The sequence below is a fragment of the Ceratotherium simum genome, chromosome 22 (assembly GCF_057802395.1).
Source record: "Ceratotherium simum simum isolate JZ-2026a chromosome 22, ASM5780239v1, whole genome shotgun sequence".
Lineage (NCBI taxonomy): Eukaryota > Metazoa > Chordata > Mammalia > Perissodactyla > Rhinocerotidae > Ceratotherium > Ceratotherium simum.
This window is the reverse complement of record NC_141921.1, coordinates 26360369-26380047: the sequence shown is the minus strand read 5'-3', so window position 1 is coordinate 26380047 and position 19679 is coordinate 26360369. Positions and strand designations below refer to the sequence as shown.

Genomic DNA, 19679 nt, shown 5'->3' with positions numbered 1-19679 from the left:
ACATCTGGCAGAGGCCAGCTCAGCCGTGCACACAACCAGGTCTGCTTAACTTGATTAATGGAGCTGCAGGCTCCCTCTGACCTCACCCATCAAGCAGTGGGGCAAACCATGGTCCTCCAAGGGCCCAGCCAAGGAATGTGTAAGCACCCCTCCTCTTAGGCACCACACTTTACCCAGAGCAAGCAGAAGGTGTGCTCTAAGTATGTCATACCACTCTCCCATGGCTCACCAGCCCAGCTCTCGTGGACACTTCTACAGACGTGCAGTTGTCGCCAGGCGGGATGGCTTGTCCTGCCTGTTCCACACCGCCGCTGGCCTTAGGATCCAAAGCTGTCTGTAAAGTTTGTAGCCAGGCTTGCAGGTACAGTGTGCCAAGAGGTGAGGGCTGGCCCCCAAGCTCAGAACCAACCATGCCCACAAGGAGCAACCCAGATGCTGGACTCCTCAGCCCCAGCTGAGCACAAGGGCGAGAGACTAAGATGGGCACAGTCCTAAAGACGGGTTTCAGTAGACACTGGGCTCCATGGGAGCAAAGAAACAACAGAAGCTTTCCCTAATGGCTGCAGTTCTAGTCCACTCTCTGCTGATTGAACACTTAATGGGCCTTAGGCTGCCATTTTGGGGGACTTGGATGAACTGGAGAAAATTCAGGGGAGGTGACCAGGATGCCAAGGGGAGCGATGCTCAGTGAAGAGTTGCTGAAGAGCCCGGGACTGTCCAGCCTAGGGAAGGAAGGACTTGGGGGGAAATATGGCGGCAGGTTCCAGAAATCCAGAGGGTTGACATGCAAAGAGGGGTGATGTATGTTCTGGGTGGCCCACGAGAGAAAACCATAGCCAATGGGTGGTGTTTTCAAGGTGCCACGATTTGGAATCCACATCAGGAAGCAGTTTCTACCAGTCAAGGAGGAAATGGCTACCTAGTAAGGCACTGAGCTATTTGTCATTGGAGGTTGGCAAGCAGAGGCTGGACTCACTGGGGGGCCATGGAGGAGTCTAGCTCCGGGTGGAGGCTGGCCTCTGGGAACAGATTCCATCTAATTCTAGGACTCTAGCACTACAGATAATGGGGCTGATCTGGCTGAGCCAGACAAACCTGCTGGGCCTCACTGAGCTGGAAAACCGTCACAACTCCTTCCCCCAACCACCCACTGCAGGGAGAGGAGCCCTGCTCAGGGCCTGGCGTTCTTATCTTCACCCCCAAAAGCAAAAGGATTATCGTCACACCATTACCCATATAAGGTCTCCCAGGCAAACCAGAATGTCTGGTGTCTTGGCTTTGGATTGAAATTTTGTCAGATCACTATCGACATTCGGAGTAGACTGGTTATCATGCTGATCTGAAAATCCAGCTGGCAAGTACAGATGTCTGTGCTTAATAAAAATGGGACAAAAGTTATGACTTAATAAATGCAGTTTGTCTGGAAAACTAGGGCTTGAGATAATAAAAAGGCCATGCTGTAAAAAGCTTGGGGTGGCTGCTTCCAGCCCAAAATGCCAGCCCTAAAACTGCTATAAAACACACCATCAGCTTCTTGTGCTGACCCCCAGGCCATACTGAACTGAACCTGGCAGGCTCCTACACTTCAACGTCACCCTGGTAAATGAGAGCAGCCCCATACAGACCATGTCCCCCCGAGCTGCTTCTTTCTGCACGGCATGGTATACACTATGCACTTAAGTATTCATTGAATGAAAGAATGGTGACAGAATGGATGACCATATGAACCTGTAGCTGGGAAGGTGTGGTGGAAAAACGTGGAACTCCAGAGTTTTATACTTTTATTGAAGCTTTCAGTTTCACTGAACTTTTGGCCCCAAATGAAAAAACCACAAATTAAAAAAAAAAAACATTGGCAGTGGGAGGTGGCAACTGTCCTCTAGGGACGAAGTCAAGCAGAGAATGGCAAGCAAGTGAGGGGTCCATGCTGCAGAGGGCGGTAGCCTGGCCAAAGATGCCCAGAGAGCAGACTCCCAGCTCCCCGAGCAGGGACAGCCCCCAAGCAGCTAGAGGTTAACACACACGGACTTATGGGCATGGGGGTGGTGGAATCCAAGCCTCTGGTCCCGAGAGCAAATCTCTCTCATGCTTGGTCACATTCTACTTTGGAGAAACTGGGTTCATCTGACAAGATAGCGTGGGTGAGGGAACACAGCTGCTAATAGTAAGAGGCCCATGAACACTCACCACTGGCCTCAGGGCGTAGAAGAGAAAGCTAGAAGCTGGAGCCCAGCCTAACACTGGACACTAACGCCATTGCAGTGTCTGGCATCTCCTGCTCCTGGTGCAAGGCTATGCCATTTAAATGCTCAGGACTGTAAGGACATTCAACTCCCAGGCCTCTCCTAGGTCAGGCCCTACCTATGTGGCCTCCACCCAAGTCCCCACTATGTGGTAGCTATGACGCAGGGCTCCCAGCCTTCTTTGGGAATAGTGCTGCATCAGGCAAGGGAGAATCTTTTTCTAGGAGGGGCAGGAAAAGAAGAGAGGCCCACATGCTTCTCCTACTCTAAGGAGGCAGGAAAGGTCCCCTGGTGCACTCCCCTCTCTACAGATGGGCTGGGTCATAGCATCCGAGAAGCTGTCATGGTGACGAAGTCCTCAAAGCTGAGCCGAATGTTGCCCTGCACAGCTGTGTCCTTCTCCCGGAAGGCCTCGGTCAGCACCTGCAGCTGGGTGCACACCTGGATGAAGCGATCGAGCTGCATGGCAGGATTGGCGGAGCGCGGGCAGTAGCGGGAGACCAGGAGCTGGGTGAACTGGGGACTCAGGTTGTAGCCCATTTGGGACAGAGCTGGAGAGGAGGGGCACACAGAGCAGACACAAAGACCTGCCGTGAGCACGGCCATTGAGCAGTTCCACGGAGCACCACAGTTCAGGGCACTTCGAGGGGATCAGCACGGAAGCACAAAGAGGACAGAAGTCCCAAGGGTCTATCCAAGATGCGAGGAGTACAACAGGAGCTCTGTCTGGATGCTCCCCTTGGCTGGAAGGCCCCCATCCTCTTTCTCCACATCTCCAATACTGCCTTATCAATCAGGGGCCTGTGGGGTCCCAGAATACACCGGTCTATCTGTGCTCATCCCTGACTCGTGTGCGTTACAGAAGGAAGCCTGAGCCCCCTAGGGCCACCTTGACCAGGGCGCACATCAGAGGCGGCCCAGCATAGAGGTCACGAGGGCCTGCTCTGGAGTCAAGACACCCCCTCGGCAAGTTGCTTACCCTTGCTAATCCTCTCTCTCATCATCTCTAGAATGGGAATAATACCTACCTCAGAGGTTCTAGTGAGGATTAAAGGTGATCATGTAAAGCACCTGGCACAGTGCCCAGCACATAATAAGCACTCAGGGTTATTTATTAAAAATAATAAAATCACCATATCCCCAGGCAAGGCTGCTGGGCAGTTCCAAGGTCACAGCCTACATGCTGCTCCGCCTCTCCCTCCACCTGGGATGTCTTCTTCCTTCCTCTCTGCATAATCTACCAGCTCAGGCTAAAATCCCAGCTTCCCTTTGGCGATATGGCCCTTGGGCAAGCTACCTATACTGTTTTCTCATCCGTAAAAGGCCAATAATAAGGGACCTTTCATCTAAGGGTGGGAAATAATAAACAGTACCTACCACACAGGGAGAACGAATGATGTAACACATTCAATAAACATTCGTTTCATTGTGGTAATATCACCCTCCCCAGTCTCCACGACAGGACCCGGCAGGAGAGTAGGTGATCAGTACAGGTCATCTACCTCCTTTCGGGTCTACCAGGGTGCAGATATGGTGAGTTCACCTCCACCCACAGAGCTTCTCAGTCTGACTGAAATCCATGGCCAGGGCAAGGGGCTGGGTTCTCTGGGAAGCCCTTTCTCCCCTCCAGGTGGCAAAGCTCCCTGTGAGGTTCTCATAACCCCACTAACCACCCATCTTCTCGAGTCAGAATCGGAACCAGACCTGGAGCTGTGGCCTCAGGTCATCTTACCCAACTGCAACTTCTAGAGTGGTCTGTAGCCCAGAGTTGGGAAGAAAACTGCCTTCTAGCAGAGCTAGCAACAGAAACCATCTTTCCGAGCTCCTATACAGGGCTCTTTCCATTCTGCATGCTAGAAACTAGAGAAGAGCCACACGAGCCACACATACTGGTCTCAAAGAGCACCGGGCTGCTGAGTTTCCATCCCCAGGGATCCCTGCCAGCCGGGCCTGTCTCACCAGGCACTGCCAGGAGTCCCGTCAACAGGGAGTCCAGCCCCGACCCTGAACCCAGGTGTTTCCTTGCCCTGGATGTTAGCTCAATACCCCAGCTGGGTCACAGGAGGGATCAGGGCAGGGTGGGGGGCTGTGTTGAGGGCAGCATTCTGTAGCGCAGTTGGACGTTCAGTAGTCAGAGGCTAGAGAAAGCCCTTGATCTGTCTTAGGGAGTAGAGAGAAAAGTCCAGCTCAGCCTGTGCACAGGCCCTACCCTGGCCCTCACCTTGCTGCAGCTCTGTGTAGCTAATGGAGCCCGAGTGGTCCCGGTCATACTGCTGGAAGAGGTTCTTCCACTGCTGGATGAACTTCCACAGGGCCGAGAAACCATAGACATCGATGCGGCCTGACTTGGTCTTGTCAAACATGTCTTGGTGGGGAAGGAAAAGAGGGAAGACAAGTTTCAAGACTGAGGGCCGAGGGACCTCGGGTAGCACTGAGGCAGCCCCTACCCCAAGCTGGAGTAGGACATTCCAAAGAACCACAGGCCTGAGGCCCAGATGCCTGTACCCAAGACACACCCTCATCAAGTGTTACACCAGTCCCACCCTGGCCACCCTTGGCCCCACCTCTTCCAGAACTGCATTTTCTCTGCACCCTTGACAGCTGACTCCCTTCCTGTCATCCCTCTGCAGAATGGGAAACTGAATTAGCCTGTGACTCAGCAGGGTCTAGAACTTGAGAAAAGATCTAAGGGAAAGAGCTCTCAGTCTAGGGGATCTCACCTTGAACCCAGTTTCCTGGCCAAAAGATTTCTCCTCAGAATGGTTGCCCACCAGCCTACTGTCAGACATCAGGCAGCGCTGCCCAGCTCAAGCCCAGGGGGAAGGGCCAGGACTCACTGATCATCATGAGGCATGTCTCGTCATTGAACGAGGACCAGTTGGAGTTGACCAGGGCCTGCTTCAGCTCCTTGATGGAGATGTAGCCACTGCGATCGGAGTCCACTGACTGGAACCAGGAGTACGCCTCAGGATCCACATTGGGAGGGGCTCCACCTGCAGGAAGGGGTGCAAACCAGGGGAATCAGACGCAGGTCTCAAGGCCAATCCACAGAAATGCTGGGAAGGGCCAACCTCAGTGCCACCCTGGCTACAGGTGTCTCTTACCCACAAAACCTCACAAACCCACCTACCCCTGTCTTCCATCAGGCCCACATCCTGACTCTGATGGAAGAGGACCTCTGGTGTCGACTGAGGAGTATCTATGGTTGATTTCTACTCCGTGAATCTGTCCAGCTATAGTGTTCTGGTCACTTCTCTATTTGATTTTAAGTTTCTAAGGAACAAGGACTTGTCTAGCTGATTAAGAATTCTCTGAAAAGAGGGATTATCTCTTCCCTACAGACTGGGGATCCAAAAATGTTTGCTGAGCGCCTAACACACACAGCCCAGAGACAAATATTCTGAGTCACAGCAGCAGGCAGCTCTCTGGGGTGGGAACTAGGTCTGATCCATCTCTGATTTCCCTGGCCCAGTGGAGAGCTGACACATTCCATCAGGATCTACCAGAGTGTGGGTGGCCATGGAGCTCCACCTCTCTTCCTTCCCCATCACTTCTGATGTGCATCCCCGTCTCCAAACCTCCCTGGAGACATCTTTGACACCTCCTCATCCCACACATCCAAAGAGCTGCCCATATGCAGATTTCTCCTCCTCCCCATTCCTATTGCACCTATCCTGGGTCAGACACCTCTCACCTGGATTGTTGCAACAAACCAGAAAGCCTAACCAAGTCATCCTTATAGCTACTCTCCTCCACCCTTCACTTGTTAATGATTAGTCCTTGTAAAATTCAACTCTGTTCTCACCAATTTTCTCCCACCTGAACTCAAAACTCTTCAAAGGCTCCCTACCGCCTACAAAATGAAGTCCAGCACCCTTAAAACAGCATTCCAGGTCCCCCCACGATGCGGTGTGCCCTGTCTGCCTCTCACTCTCTCCCACGCCGTTTCCCCCGCCTCTGTCCCCGCCCAGATGAAGCATTACACCTGCTTTATCCACACCTGCACATTCCCACCACAGAACCGTCACTCACCTGCTTCTCTCCGCCTCAGATCCCTTCTCCCTTGTCTCTCTGCATCTATTTCCTGTCCACTCTTCAAAACCCAAATAAAATGCTGTTCCTGCCATAAAGCCTTCCCTGTTCTTCTGTCCCCAGACAGGCCTCCTTCCCCTCTCCTTTGTACATCTCTCTCATGGCCCTGATCACGCCACTGTCTACAGTTTCTCTACCCACTTCCAGGTTAGACTTGGAGCAACTTGTGGGCAGGATCCCAGCCTAACTCATCTCTGAATGCCCAGAGCCCAGCACAGAGCTGGACACAGAAAGGGAAGGTGCTCAAGTCATGCTAGAGTCGGCCTCACAGTTCAAGTCCCAGCTCCCCCATCTCGTGGCCTCAGTTATTTAAGCTTTCTGTGTTTCAGTTTTCTTATTTTTAAAATGAAGACACAATAGCATCTACTTCGTAAGTTGTAAAGATATAATTAATATATGAAAACCCTTAAATCAGCACCTGGCACAATCTAAGTACTATATAACTGCTGATTATTAGCATTGTTGTCGTGGTTCAAATAGCTTTGTGTGTCTGTCAGAAGTATGTAAGTAGCTCTAACTATGTATGTAAATAAGGATCATTCATTTGGAAAGACATGCAGGGTGAGCTGGGGGGTAGAGGGAAGGGGTGGTAGATGAAAATGGAGAAGCACAGAAGATTGTCTATCTTAGGAAAAAGTCAGTTACACAGTATTGTAAACCTACTGAGTTAACTGGCCACAAAAAGGGCCCCTTCATAAGGCAGTATCAGATAGCCACGGGCAGTTGTGGAGCACGGAAACCACCATCCAGTCCCAAACCTGAGGCCAGAAGGAAAAAGGTTTGCCTGATTGAGGGACTAGTCTGACTTCCTTAGGTGGGAAATCGAGGCAGGCCCCACCACCCTCCTAAATCAGCAGCTGTGCCATAGGGGAGCACAGGCCACAGCCCGGGCAGGAGACTTTCTGTAACATGGGTGGTCTGCGCAGGTTGCATAGAAGAGCTCAGGCTCTGGAATCAAAGAGCAGAATTTCAATTCAAATCCTGGCTCTGATCCTTACTAGCTTGTGTGACTTTAGGCAAACTGTTTAATTTTCTAAGTACTGATTCCCCCATTTCTAAACTGCACCCACTTCCCAGGGTTGTGTGATGATTAAGTGAGATAATAGCAAAATGTTTTAGCCAAGGGCCTGGAATGTGTGCAGTCACATTTTCAGAGGAAGGGATATTTAAATTGGGTCTGAAAGGATAATAAGCAGTAGAGACGGGGAAGAAAAAGTATGTGGCAAAGGCATAGCCTGTGTTCAGGGCACTCGAAGGGGTCTTGGGTTGATGGAGGTGGGGGGGAGGGAATGGCAGGTGAGGAGGCTGGAAAGACCCTCTGGGTCTCAAGTGCCTTTAGGATCTTTCCTGTGAGCAGCGCGGCACCTTTAAGGGTCAAACCTGTCTTGCAGAGCAGTGGTGCTCAAACTTTAGATCCTAGATGCAGTGGGGCTGGGGTGGGGCCTCCAATGCAGGTGACAGATGGATCATGCTTTAAGCAGCACTGCTCCAGGGGGTCACTAGCTGCACTGGAGAGGAGGCAATGGTGGCCAGGTGAGAGGAAGCTGCAGAGGGTGAGCAGCTAAGAGTCTGAGGCACATCTCTCCTCTCCTCTCCAGCCCCAGAGATCACCTCTGGCCTCAGGCCCTGGAGGGGTACGCCTCACAGCCAGGGGCTCCTTTCCTCGCAGTGACCTCATGTGGGCTCAAAGACAAGATTTTTAAAATATGAGGAAATTTACCATGAGGCTGCTGAGCCGAAAGCAAACGGCCGGAAGCTGTGGGCTCTGACAAGATAAATGCCACTGCTCACAGTGTTTAGAACCCCCAAGGTCTGAGCACCTCTCTCAGGGCCACCTGCCTGGGCATGTATGCTAAGATGCTGCAGCTTCCCAGCAGTGCCATTCCCTCGAGGCGCTTCAGGTGCACCAGAATGGTTCCAGGCTGCCTTGATGCTGGCTTGGTCTCCTGGGAACAAGCATTCTGAGAAGAGGCTGCCTGAATGAATTTGGGAGGAAGCAGGAGGCTGGGCACTCACCTTCCCTGACCCCTGTCTGAGATGGCTCGGCAATCTTATTGGAGGCTGAAGCCCCCACCCAGATTCTCTGCCTTCACTGAATCGCCAAGCCCCCAGCCCTCCGCCGTTCCTGTCTGTACCTCACCTTTAGCATCTCTGCTCTTTATCCTTCCCCTGTCTCCTCCCATCATTCTCCTGCCTGCCTCAGCATCTTTCAGTGGTAAGGCCCTTGCCATACCTGCTATCACGTCAAATGCTGAATATCTCTGTGCCGAGAGTGCTCCAGAACGAGTCCTTTCACAGAATATTGTTTATTAAGCCCTTCCCATGTGCCAGACACTGTGCCCAGTGTTGACCTGCACTTTCTCATTTAATCCTTATTAACAACCACGTGGGGTAGTGACATTACCCTCCTTTTGCAGATGTGGACACTGAGGCTTAAAGAGTTGAAGTAATTTGGTAAGGTCAGTAAGTGATCTCAAAAAGCCCAAGCTTTCAATAACGACACTATCCTGCCTTTCTACATATAGTGGTCAGTCTCCCTTCCACAGAAATGAGGTTTCTCCCTGTAGTAGACTGTATTACTGATTCCAGTTATTTGCTAATCCCACCCCCCTTCCCTGTAAGAGCACTGTACATCCTCTCCACTGCCTGGTGGCTTGCAGAGCCCCTCCATGAGATAAGCATCCATTTGCATCCTATTATTGTTGGGCTTGACCAGGACATGAGGTTTAGCCAATAGAACGTGAGTGGAAGAAAGAGAAAGTACTTCAAAGCAGAAGCTTTAGGAGGCATCATGCATTCCTGCTAGCTCTCCTGATCTTTTTCTCTGCCACAAGAACAGCATATCCCAAATAGGAGCTGCTCCTTTACCCTGGATCCTAGAAAGAAAAGACACCTGGAGCAGAACCTCAGCCACCAAACCCACAGCTGCCAACAAGTAAGCAAGAGTAAATAAGTGTGAGCAAACAATAGAAATAAATGTTTTGAAGTGGTTGTTACCACAGCAAAGCTAACCAACAGACTTCTCATTCTGCTGACACAAGCTGAAGCTAGAAGCAAGACGCTAAGGTGCCAGAGACCAGGCTGCCTGCATATCCACAGGAAGGGCGAGGGTGGGCCCTGGATAACTCAGAATAATGTCAGAGGCACCTGGAGTCCAAGATCTTACCTGGAGGAGGACCCTGTCCATAAGGCCCATAGGAACTTGGAGGTGGCTGACCATAGGGGCCCCCTGGGGCTGCACCGCCATATGGTCCTCCTGGAGTTCCAGGGGGGAGCCCCCCAGGGTTGGGGTGTCCATAGGGCCCTCCACCAGCTGGTGGTCCATAAGGCCCTCCAGGGGCAGGACCTCCTCCATAACCGCCACCAGGGGGTACCCCGCTGCCATATTGCCCTCCACCGTGCGGGGATCCAGGGTAGTAGCTACCCGGAGGGGCTCCGGGTGCTTGTCCTCCAGCTCCTGGGCAGCCCTGCAAGAAGAGCAAGATATCAGTCAGAATGATAAGGCCAGAAACTAGCCACAGTATGGCACTTTAGTTATAAAGCACTGCCACTGCCATTCTTTCAACTGATCCTATAGGCAGGGCTGGAATTATGATCCCATTGCTCAGATGGGGAACCTGAGGCTTCTAGAGAAGATACAACTTACCCCAAATCCACCAATGACCTGCAGAGTCAGGGTTGGAATCCTGCCCTCCTGGCTCCCCTCCCCTGCACACCAAGGGGCTCCACAAGGGCTGGGATCATGTCCGGTTTGCCACTTTATCCCCCACCCCCACTGCAGAATGGTTGCTCAGTAAATATTTATTGTATGAATGAGTAGGCAAATGAATCAAACAATTACAAATCCTCACCCTGTGGTACTTCCTCTCTGTCTATGCAATTCACAGCACGAAGGTGATCTCCACCACACACCTCGGACCCTCTTCAATCACAAACAATACATCCATAGCATGGATTCATCCACAGCATGTTTTTCTTAGCCCACTCGAGCTCATGATACAAAAACACTTCCCTATCCTCACTCATGGCTCTGTGAGACATATTACCTACTCCTAAGGTAATATAGTACAATGGTTAAGAGTCAAAAAGACTAGTTCAAGTTCACTTACTAACTGGACTAATGACTTACCTTCTCTAAGCCTCAATATCCTTTGCTCTAAAATAGGAATGAAAAATAATAGTGCCTACCTCTCAGGTTGGTATGTGAATGAAATGAGACCAGTCCCATGAAGTGCTTTGACACAGGCCCTGGCACAGAGTAAGCACTTAATCCACATTAACCATTAATAATAGCACCCTTCTATGGAGGAGGAAACTCAAGTCCAGAAAAATCACACATAACTCTGTGTGTGGGGCTGGAGGGGCTGGGGCTAGAATCCAGGTCTCCTAGCTGCTAAGCCCAGGCCATGTGTACATTAGAGCACACATAGGAGCATTCCATCTCTTGTCCACGTCCACGTGCCACTAGCCAGGGATCCCTGAGGCTCAGAGTGCTCGGCTCTATCTCCCTAAGTGACCCGCAAAAGGCCTGGCACAGCACAGCCCCGACAATATGCAGACAGGCTGAGTTAAGTGCACAGAGAGCAGCTGGGCCCAGCTCTGAGGATGGTACCATCTAGACATGTTCTAGATCAACCTGTAAGGCACACCAGTGGCCTAGGCACTGAGAGCCTGGACTTTCTCTTTTTATTGTGTTTGATAACTCCTGGAATAGTTACCCTCAAGGCTAAGGCCAAATCCACACTTCATCTAAAGAGGGTACGCTTGCTCAAGGAAGGGAGGCTTCTTGAGGAAGGGAGGAAGCAAGCCCTCCACCTTCTCCACTCGGCATTGTGCGAGCTCCTCCGCTCTGGAAGCCGCCATAGCCAGAAGCAAGACTCCTTCTCAGATAACGAAGTCACAGACAGATCTCAACTCAAAACTCTGCTCTCACCAGCTGAGTTCATGACCATGAACTGAGCCTGTTTCCTCACAAGGAAAATATAAAAATACCTTCCTCACTGAATTGTTTTGCAGGTTACAAGAAATAACTGCAGCAGAATTTTGTCAGTTTAATTTTTAGCTAAAGAATCTTTTGATAAAATTTTAAAAACTGATAAAAGAAAATCACTCTAGTTGAGGCAAGGTGGGGTTTCCTGAGCCCCGACCATGCAGGCCCCCTCCCTTGCTAGATTCTGAGAGAGCTCTACAGAACTCTCATAGTGACTCAGAAGATAGGTTTTTTTTCTGCTGAGGAAGATTCGCCCTAAGCTAACATCTGTTGCCAATCTTCCTCTATTTTGTATGTGGGTTGCCACCACAGCACGGCTGACGAGTTGTGTAGGTCTGCATCTAGGATCCAAACCTGAGAATCCAGGCCGCTGGAGCGGAGCGTGCCGAACTTAACCTCTACACCACGGGGCTAGTTGAACACCATTAATATAAGAAAAAAAAAGTTCTTACAACAGTTCCTTGCATAAAGCAAATGATCAATAAATCACAGCTGCTTTTGTTATATTGTTATTATCAGCAAAGCCCTGGGCCAAGTAAACCCTGGGGGGCGGGTATATCAAGGAGAATGAAACATTCTGAAGGAGCTCACAGTCAATAGGAGAGGCACAGACACACTCTCTGTAACATCTAACAAAACAGCATAAGGAAATAGGTGTTTAAAATGGACACATAAGCCATGTGCCATGGGACCACAAAGTAGAGAGGGTGAAAATCAGGGAGGGTTTTCACGAGAAAGCAGCATTTCACCTGGAACTTAGAGAATGAAAAAGATTCTCCAGGGAATTGGAGAGGTGTGATGGCAGACGTGCGCAGGAGGCCAGTCACCTAACCTAACCCCCTCAGTTTACGGATGGGGAAACCAAGGCTGGAAGAGGGGAACGGACTTGCTCAAATCACACTTTGAGTTGGAGGCAGAGGCAGAGCTAGACCACTTCCCCCACACCCAATGACTCCTACTGCCTCCTGCTACAGTGCTCTTTCTGTAAGCTGTAGGGCACAGGATTCCAGTGTAGGATAGAAAAGGGGTAGGGACTCTGCAGAGTCTGGGCACACCCAAGAACAGGCTGGACACCAAGCCAGGAAGCAGCCGCTCCACAATAAGCCCTGGGAGCAAAGCCATAAACTGGACCTGGCCTAAGGCGCCTGAGGCACAGCCCTTCCCCCAAGGAAACGCCCCCAGGCCAACAATGCAGGTGCTGCCAGGCAGGTCTTCTGACCTCGTGCTAGCACATTCCAGGGGTCTGGTGCAGCCCGACAGCAACTAAACCCTTTCCTTTCTGCCCTGCATTAAAGCCCTCACGTGTACAGTTTACGAAGCACTTTCATAGACACACAAACGCTACTGGCAGAATCCTGCCAACAATCCTCTAACAGAAAAAAGGAAGATGTTAGTTAGTAGGCCTATTTTCAGATGAAGAAACTGAGCTGCACAACTGTTATCAGACTTCATTCAGCAAGCATTTACAGAGCGACAATATTGTGCTAGGCTCTGTGTGAGGCCCGGGGGCACAAAACTAAATAGGGCCTGTCCTTGAGGAGCCCACAGATAACTGAGATACAATCTGATCAGTGCCATCAAAAAATCTACTTACACACTATCAAGGAGGCATAGGCAGAGGAATTTGTTCTGTTTGTTGAATGATAATTGAGCAATCAAATGAACAAATGCATGAAGTGGGTCAAGGAAGGCTTCCTGGAGGAGGCAGAAGTAACACAGGAGCTGGCACTGAAGGATGCGTAGGCATTCTCCAAAAAGAAGGCAGAGAAGGACATTCCAGACAGAAGGGAGAAGACAGACAAAGGCAGAGACCTGTGAGCAACATGGAGTGTCAGGGAATGGGCTAAAAAGCAGGGGGCAGGGGCAAGAACGCAGCGTGATCTCAGAAAGGCAGGCTCTTCCCACACTCTTTGTCCGAGCACCTCTCCTGCTGCATTTCAGTTAGCTGGTGAGTTACTGATGTCTTAGAGTAGTTTCCGTCTAGCCATGGTCTCCTCCACGCAGCAGTGAGCTCCCCAGGGCCAGACACTGGGCCTCCTTTGTCACGGCACCCCAGGGTCCAGCACAGTGCCTGGCACCTGCATGCCTCCATAAATATCTGAACAAATGAACATCACTCTCAAGTGTTTGGGCTTTATGCTGGAGGACATCGAGCGCCATAGGAGGGCTTCCAATAGGGGAAGAACATGATCAAAGCCTTGTTTAGAAAATTAACCAGTGGTGGCGTGGAGGACAAGCAAGTGAGGGAGGCAGCAGCCCAGGTGCTGGGCAGGCAGGGCTTGAACCAGACAGCAGACTTGGAGACGGAGAGAACGGGATGAATTCTGAAGCTATTTCAGAGATAGACTAGACATGACTTGGCAACTAATTAGGTTAGGGAAGAGATGGAGGGGGGAGTGAGGGAAGGCCAGTGTTTAGAATGACTCAGGTTTCTAGCTTGCACAAGAAGAAGGAAGTGGAGCCACCAACTGAGGCAGAATCCAGGCTGGGGAATCCAATCAGGGTCACCGAGTTGTTAGAAAAGGTCTGAACCAGAAATGAAAACCAGAGTCCCTGACTCCATGTTCTTTTATACTACTCCATGCTGCCAACTCTTCTGAGAGCTTTTCCAAGAGCATTTGATTATGATAAACATAAGATTGTGAAAGAAAAAAAAGACAGGAAGAGTTCAGTAACCATGGTTTCCAAAGCATCACAGAAAACTATCCCTAGGTCTTTACTGATTGCAAATAAACTACATTTGATATACTGGGGTTGGGGGAGGGAGCAATTAACATTTTACTGAGGCTCTGCTAGATGCTTCCAGTTCAGTTGGCTCTCACTGATCCTCAGTCCTGGGAAGTAAGTGCTATTATCCCCATTTTACAGATGAGAAAATTAAGGTGCAGAGTTTAATAATGTGCCTGTGATGATGCAGCTAGAATGGGTGAGTTAGGATACAAAACAGGGTCTGCATGACTCCACTCCACTACCCTCTGCTCTGTGTTCACTCAATAAATGAGTGGGCGTCTACTATGTGCTGGTGCCAGGGACTGTCCTAAATATATCTGTCAAATATGATGGATTTCTACAGTAGATGGGGTTGAAGTGGGAAGGGATGGAATGAGATGATCTTTCAGAGGCTTCAAGCCCAGAAATCAGGGAGACTCAGAAGAATCTTATTCTTTTTCCCCAGCACCCAGACCCATTTGAGAACCCCAATATTGTAAGAGATCCCAAAGACCCTCCAGTCCAACCTCTCAGTGGATGATGGAATCTCTGTAGCACCATCTGGAATCTGTTTGCATTCCTGCAAGTGGTGGGGAGCACACACCATCCCAAATAACCCACTTAGAAAGTTCCATATTTTCTTTTGGCTCTGAGGGCTCATTCTTCTAGTCCCAAGGACCTCATGAAGCTCAGAGGTGTCAAAGGTTGGTACAGGCTGAGTCCTGATGGGGAAGAGAGTAGGCTGCATTGCAGAGACGAGCCTGCGCTCCAGAGCTACCCCTCAAGTGCCCGCTGGAAGAGGCTAGGGCCCATTCTAAGGGGTTAAAGAATCACAAGAAGACAGAAGGAGTGGTTTGGGCATTCACGAGCAGAGCCTTGTAAAATATTTAAAGGCCAGAAACCTGCAGCCAATAAACAGTGAGCTAAGAACTGTCCCAAGACTTCAATTACCACCTCTGTGCTGACACTCCAAAATCTCTCCCTCCAGCTTCATCTCCCCCGAGCTGCAGACCCACATATCCAACAACCTCCTGGACCTTCCCTCCAAATGGATTCCTCCCTCTGGGCTCCTATCTCGGTGAATGGGAAACCCTAGTGCCCTCCTGGGCACCTCCTCTTTCCTCTTCTCTGTCACCTCAATTAGGCACCAAGTTTTCTCAATTCTCCCTCCCAAATGCTTCTCAAGTCCATTTTCACCAGGTCACTGTTCTCTCTAACCTACATTACTTCAATAGCTTTGAGACTGGTCTCCCTGCCTCCAGTCTCTTCTGCTTCAACCCATTCTCACAATGCCCCACGGCACAAATAGAAAACTCTTCAGCAGCGCCCTCGTTACTCTTAGGATGAAGTCCACACTCCTCAAAAAGGCATATAGGACCCTTTAGGATCTGGTCCTTGCTTACCTTTCTGGTCTTACATCTCCTTTCCCCCTCTTCACTACAACTAGACTGATCTCCTTCAATTCCTCCAAAATACTGGGCTCTCTCACTTGCTTCCTGGCCTTTGTGCATGCTATTCCCTCTACTGGAATACCATTCCTTTCTTCACTCAGATAACTCCTACTAGAGATTCCATTTTTGGCTTAATTGTCACCTCCTTTAAGAATGTCCTTCCTCCCTGAGACTCAGCTAGGTATCCCTCTTGTGCTGTCCCAGTACCTTACCCTTACTCCCATTTAATACTTATCACACTGATTCTACAACTTATGTATCTGTACCACTTTTCCACTTGGAGTATGTATTATATGCCAAAACGCCATATCAAGACTTTACATGGATTATCTCATTTAATCTTTACAGTAACTCTTGACGTAGGTACTCTCATGATCCCATTTTAAAGAAGGGGAAACCAAGCCTCACACTTTTGCAAGAAATTTCTGCAAGGAAATGGCAGAGCAGGGATTTAAAGCCAAATCTCTCTGGCCTCTGAGACCATGCTCTTAAGCACTGAAACCCATCATGGTGGCTCCCCTACGGGACCAAAGGGTACTTGAGGTTTACTGCCTCAACACCCAGTCATGCTTGAGGACCCTAGGGCTGGGGCAGTGGAAAATTACAAGAATTCTGACTCCTAACAATAGGCTGGAATCCTCCAGGGCTATGTACTGGGTGGAGGGGAGGTGGTGCTCACCAAGCCTTTGGACGCTTTAAAAAAAATACATTTCCTTTCTTGGAACACCATGGACCAGGAGCTGGACAGGCAGACAAGGATATGAAAAAAAGCACTTTTTTGCTATTCCAGCATTTCTTCTTCCGTTCCAGACACGTTTCTCTCTGTGCTCCTTTTCAAGATTTCACTGAGCATAAGCCCAGGCAGCATGGCATGATAACAGCATTCGCAGCAGCGGCAGCACTGGCACACACTATGTGTTAGCAGTGTGCCAAGCTCCCTATAGGCTTTATCATATCTCATCCTCATTTCAGTCCTATGAAGTCTTATTCCTCCCTTTTTACAAGCGAGGAAACTGAGGCTTAGAGCCCTTAGATGATGTGTCCAAGGGCATGTAACTATTAAGCAGCAGAATTAGGATTTGAGCCCAGTTCTGTCTAACCTGCAAGATCAGGTTCTTAATTTCTATGTCACTGTTTCTAGGATGCATACAAATTACCTCCTAAAGCTGATTAAAATGTAGACACCTGGCCATTCCTGGGTGCAGAACAGGTCTGAGGTGGAACCCAAAAGTGTGTTTTCAACAAGCTTCTAGGTGATTCTGATGCAGGCCGTCCACTGAGAAACAATGCACTATGGCACTGTTTCCCCAGTGTTCCTCAGGAATACTAGTGTTACCGAAAAATGACCAGACATAAAAAAAGGGAGGAGGAGGGAAGTCCATGGTTGGTAAGTTTAAGAAATACTGCATATTCTATCCCTTGTTAGCAGATTTACAATGTATATTGACAAATCAAGAATTCTGAGATGCCCTATGGTGAACCAACTTATTCAGCTGTATTTAACAGAGTATTTCCCTGATGTATTTAACCACAAAAATCCTCCTCCATTAGCAATACCTATTAACATCTCACAAGACTCAGCAAATGGAACGGAGCTTGGGAAACACTGCTCGATTATACTTCTTCCTAACCCTTGCCTAGGCTGGCCTCTCTCTTTCCTACCCCTGCTAAGTATGCAATGAAAGGATTTCTAAGTTCTAGCCCGGGCCTCACCCCCTCACTTGCTATGTGTGACCCTGGGCAAGCCACTTAATCTTTCTGGGCTCGTTCCTCAGCTATCAACTGGGGGTAATAATCCCTGCCGGCATGCCTCCAGGGCTTCATGATTGAGATAATGGAGGTCCAATACCGTGTACAAAAACCGTACAGAGCTACACTCCCTCAGAGCGCTCTTGCCACATCCTTTGCCATGTGACTGTACTCATGGACTGCTTTGTAATGTCCCATACGATGTTGTCTTCCAATTTTGCCTGCATGGGTTTTATTTCCTAAATTAGCATGATCTTGGGCAAGTCAGTAGCCCTCTCTGGGCTTCAGTTTCCTCCTTTTAAAATGAAGGGAGTGGGCCAGCCCCGTGGCTTAGTGGTTAAGTGCGCGCGCTCCGCTGCTGGCAGCCTGGGTTCGGATCCCAGGCGCGCACCAACACACCGCTTCTCCGGCCATGCTGAGGCCGCGTCCCACATACAGCAACTAGAAGGATGTGCAACTATGACATACAACTATCTACTGGGGCTTTGGGGAAAAAAAGGAGGAGGACTGGCAATAGATGTTAGCTCAGAGCCGGTCTTCTTCAGCAAAAAGAGGAGGATTAGCACGGATGTTAGCTCAGGGCTGATCTTCCTCACACACACACAAAAATAAATAAATAAAATAAAATGAAGGGACTATTCTGAGGGCCCTCCCAGCACTGACCTTCTAAGAATCTGGTAAAAATCAAAACACTGAGAGGTAACACCTGTTACACTCTCAGTAGTACCAAATGCTTTACAAGCATCACTTCATTACTCTTCACAACAGCTCTATGAGGTAGACTCTATTATTTGGTCCTATTTTACAGAGGAGTTAACTTCAGCTCAGAAAGGCAAAATACCTTGCTCAAGGGCTCCCAACTATTTAAGTGATGGAGCTAAGATGTGAACCTTCCTCTGACTCCAAACTGCACTTACCCCTCTACACTTCCGTCACCCAGCAAAGGATTCTGGCCACAGAATCACCTCGCTGCGGTGTTCTTGGCTGGATCGAGATGGGTTGGCAAGTGGGGAACAGGCACTGGCTGACAGCTCTGGGTTCTGCTGCCTAACTGCCTGTTCACTTCAGCTAAGTTCCGTGTCTGCTCTGGGTTTCATTTTTCCTATGTGTGAAAGGAGGCGGGTGTTGGACGAAGTCAGTAGTCAAAGAAGCTCACCTGTGGAGCCTGCTAAGCCACAGAGGCTCCTGATTATTCGGATGCAGTACGTCTGGGGTGTATTTTTATCCGACGCCCCAAATGATACCGACGGAACTAGCGTCTAAATGTTCTACTAGCGTTGATGACCCCGCTCAGGGTCCCCGCCGGAGACCTGGGAAGGTGTGGGGCCAGGCCGAGCCCAACCTGGGTCTATGAGATCCAAGTCCCCCAAATCCTCCCGTGCGCCACGTCAAAGGGGGCGCGACACGACCTCCCCGACGTGCAGTCCTACGTGACGTGACAGACGCGACCGACCGTCCCCTTTCCCTTCTCTTCCGCGCGAGACCTCGCTGAAGCCAACCGCAGCGTGGGAAGGGCGCGAAGAAAGCGGGGAGAAAGGAAAGCGGGGTCCCGAGCCCGGACGTAGCGAGGCCCCTACCTGGATTCCCCCGCCCCTCACGCACTCACCTGCCCATAGGGATAGCTGGCCATGGCGACTCTGACGTAACACGTCGACGAGGGGCGGGGCTTCCTGGTTTCAAACCCGTCCCTTGTCTGGGCCTAGGGGCGGGACCGCTTCCGATTGGATGTCCGCGACTGTCAATCCTGGGCGCATGTGTCGACGGAAGTGACGGTATAGGGCGGTGGTCGAGTGACTCCGGAGAAGCGGGAGGGGCTTCTCCTGAACGTCGGCGTCCTGTTTCCGAAATTTTGTTCGTTATGTTGGCGCGGATGTTTCTCCCACTGCTGCCCTAGAGTAGGCCCCAGGGCTGGTCAGTCCCGGATATTTAGTGAGAGGCTTGGGTAGGTGTTGCAGCAGTGGCCATGTTGTAACCTGGCAAATGGGACGCATGATAATGGCGTCGTTGCTGTCGTCACTCCAAGTTTCCGCCGCCGGAGGGCTTAGGCGGTTGCCCTGACAACGGGGAACCGCCTGAGGCCTCTTGGAAAGGCTAGAGGCAACAGCGGAAGTACAGATGTTCCTCTTATGATGAGGAACCCATCCTAAGTTGAAAATATCTTAAGTCAAAGGTGCGTTTAGGGCCAGCTGTGTGGCGCAGTGGTTAAGTGTGGGCGCTCCGCTGCTGGCGGCCTGGGTTCGGATCCCCGGCGTGCACCCACGCGCTGCTTGTCAGGCCATGCTGTGGCGGTGTCCCACATAAAGTGGAGGAAGATGGGCATGGATGTTAGCTCAGGGCCAGTCTCCCTCAGCAAAAAGAGAAGGATTGGCATGGATGTTAGCTCAGGGCTGATCCTCCTCATAAAAAAAAAAGTGCATTTAATATACCTAACCTACCCAACATCGT

At 50.3% G+C, this 19679-nt stretch overlaps 1 protein-coding gene across 1 annotated transcript; it reads right to left on the bottom strand.

Annotated features, from left to right (window-relative positions):
- Positions 1-1764: 1764 nt before the first annotated feature.
- On the bottom strand, positions 1765-19141 carry PEF1 (penta-EF-hand domain containing 1). Its single transcript, XM_087446401.1, has 5 exons — positions 18841-19141; positions 9502-9802; positions 5081-5236; positions 4465-4608; positions 1765-2794 (listed from the first exon to the last, which is right to left on the bottom strand). Exons 1-5 carry the CDS (start codon positions 18862-18864, stop codon positions 2565-2567), a joined length of 855 nt encoding a protein of 284 aa, XP_087302527.1. The 5' UTR covers positions 18865-19141; the 3' UTR covers positions 1765-2564.
- Positions 19142-19679: the final 538 nt, after the last annotated feature.

What these genes read in the sequence shown, in the direction of transcription:
- PEF1 (XM_087446401.1), bottom strand. Translation starts at nt 18,864, where the DNA reads ATGGCCAGCTATCCCTATGGGCAG. An exon ending in TGGACAGGGTCCTCCTCCAG is followed by an intron (nt 5,237 to 9,501) that starts GTAAGATCTTGG and finishes CCCTTCCTGCAG; the next exon opens with GTGGAGCCCCTCCCAATGTG. An exon ending in GACATGCCTCATGATGATCA is followed by an intron (nt 4,609 to 5,080) that starts GTGAGTCCTGGC and finishes TTCCCCACCAAG; the next exon opens with ACATGTTTGACAAGACCAAG.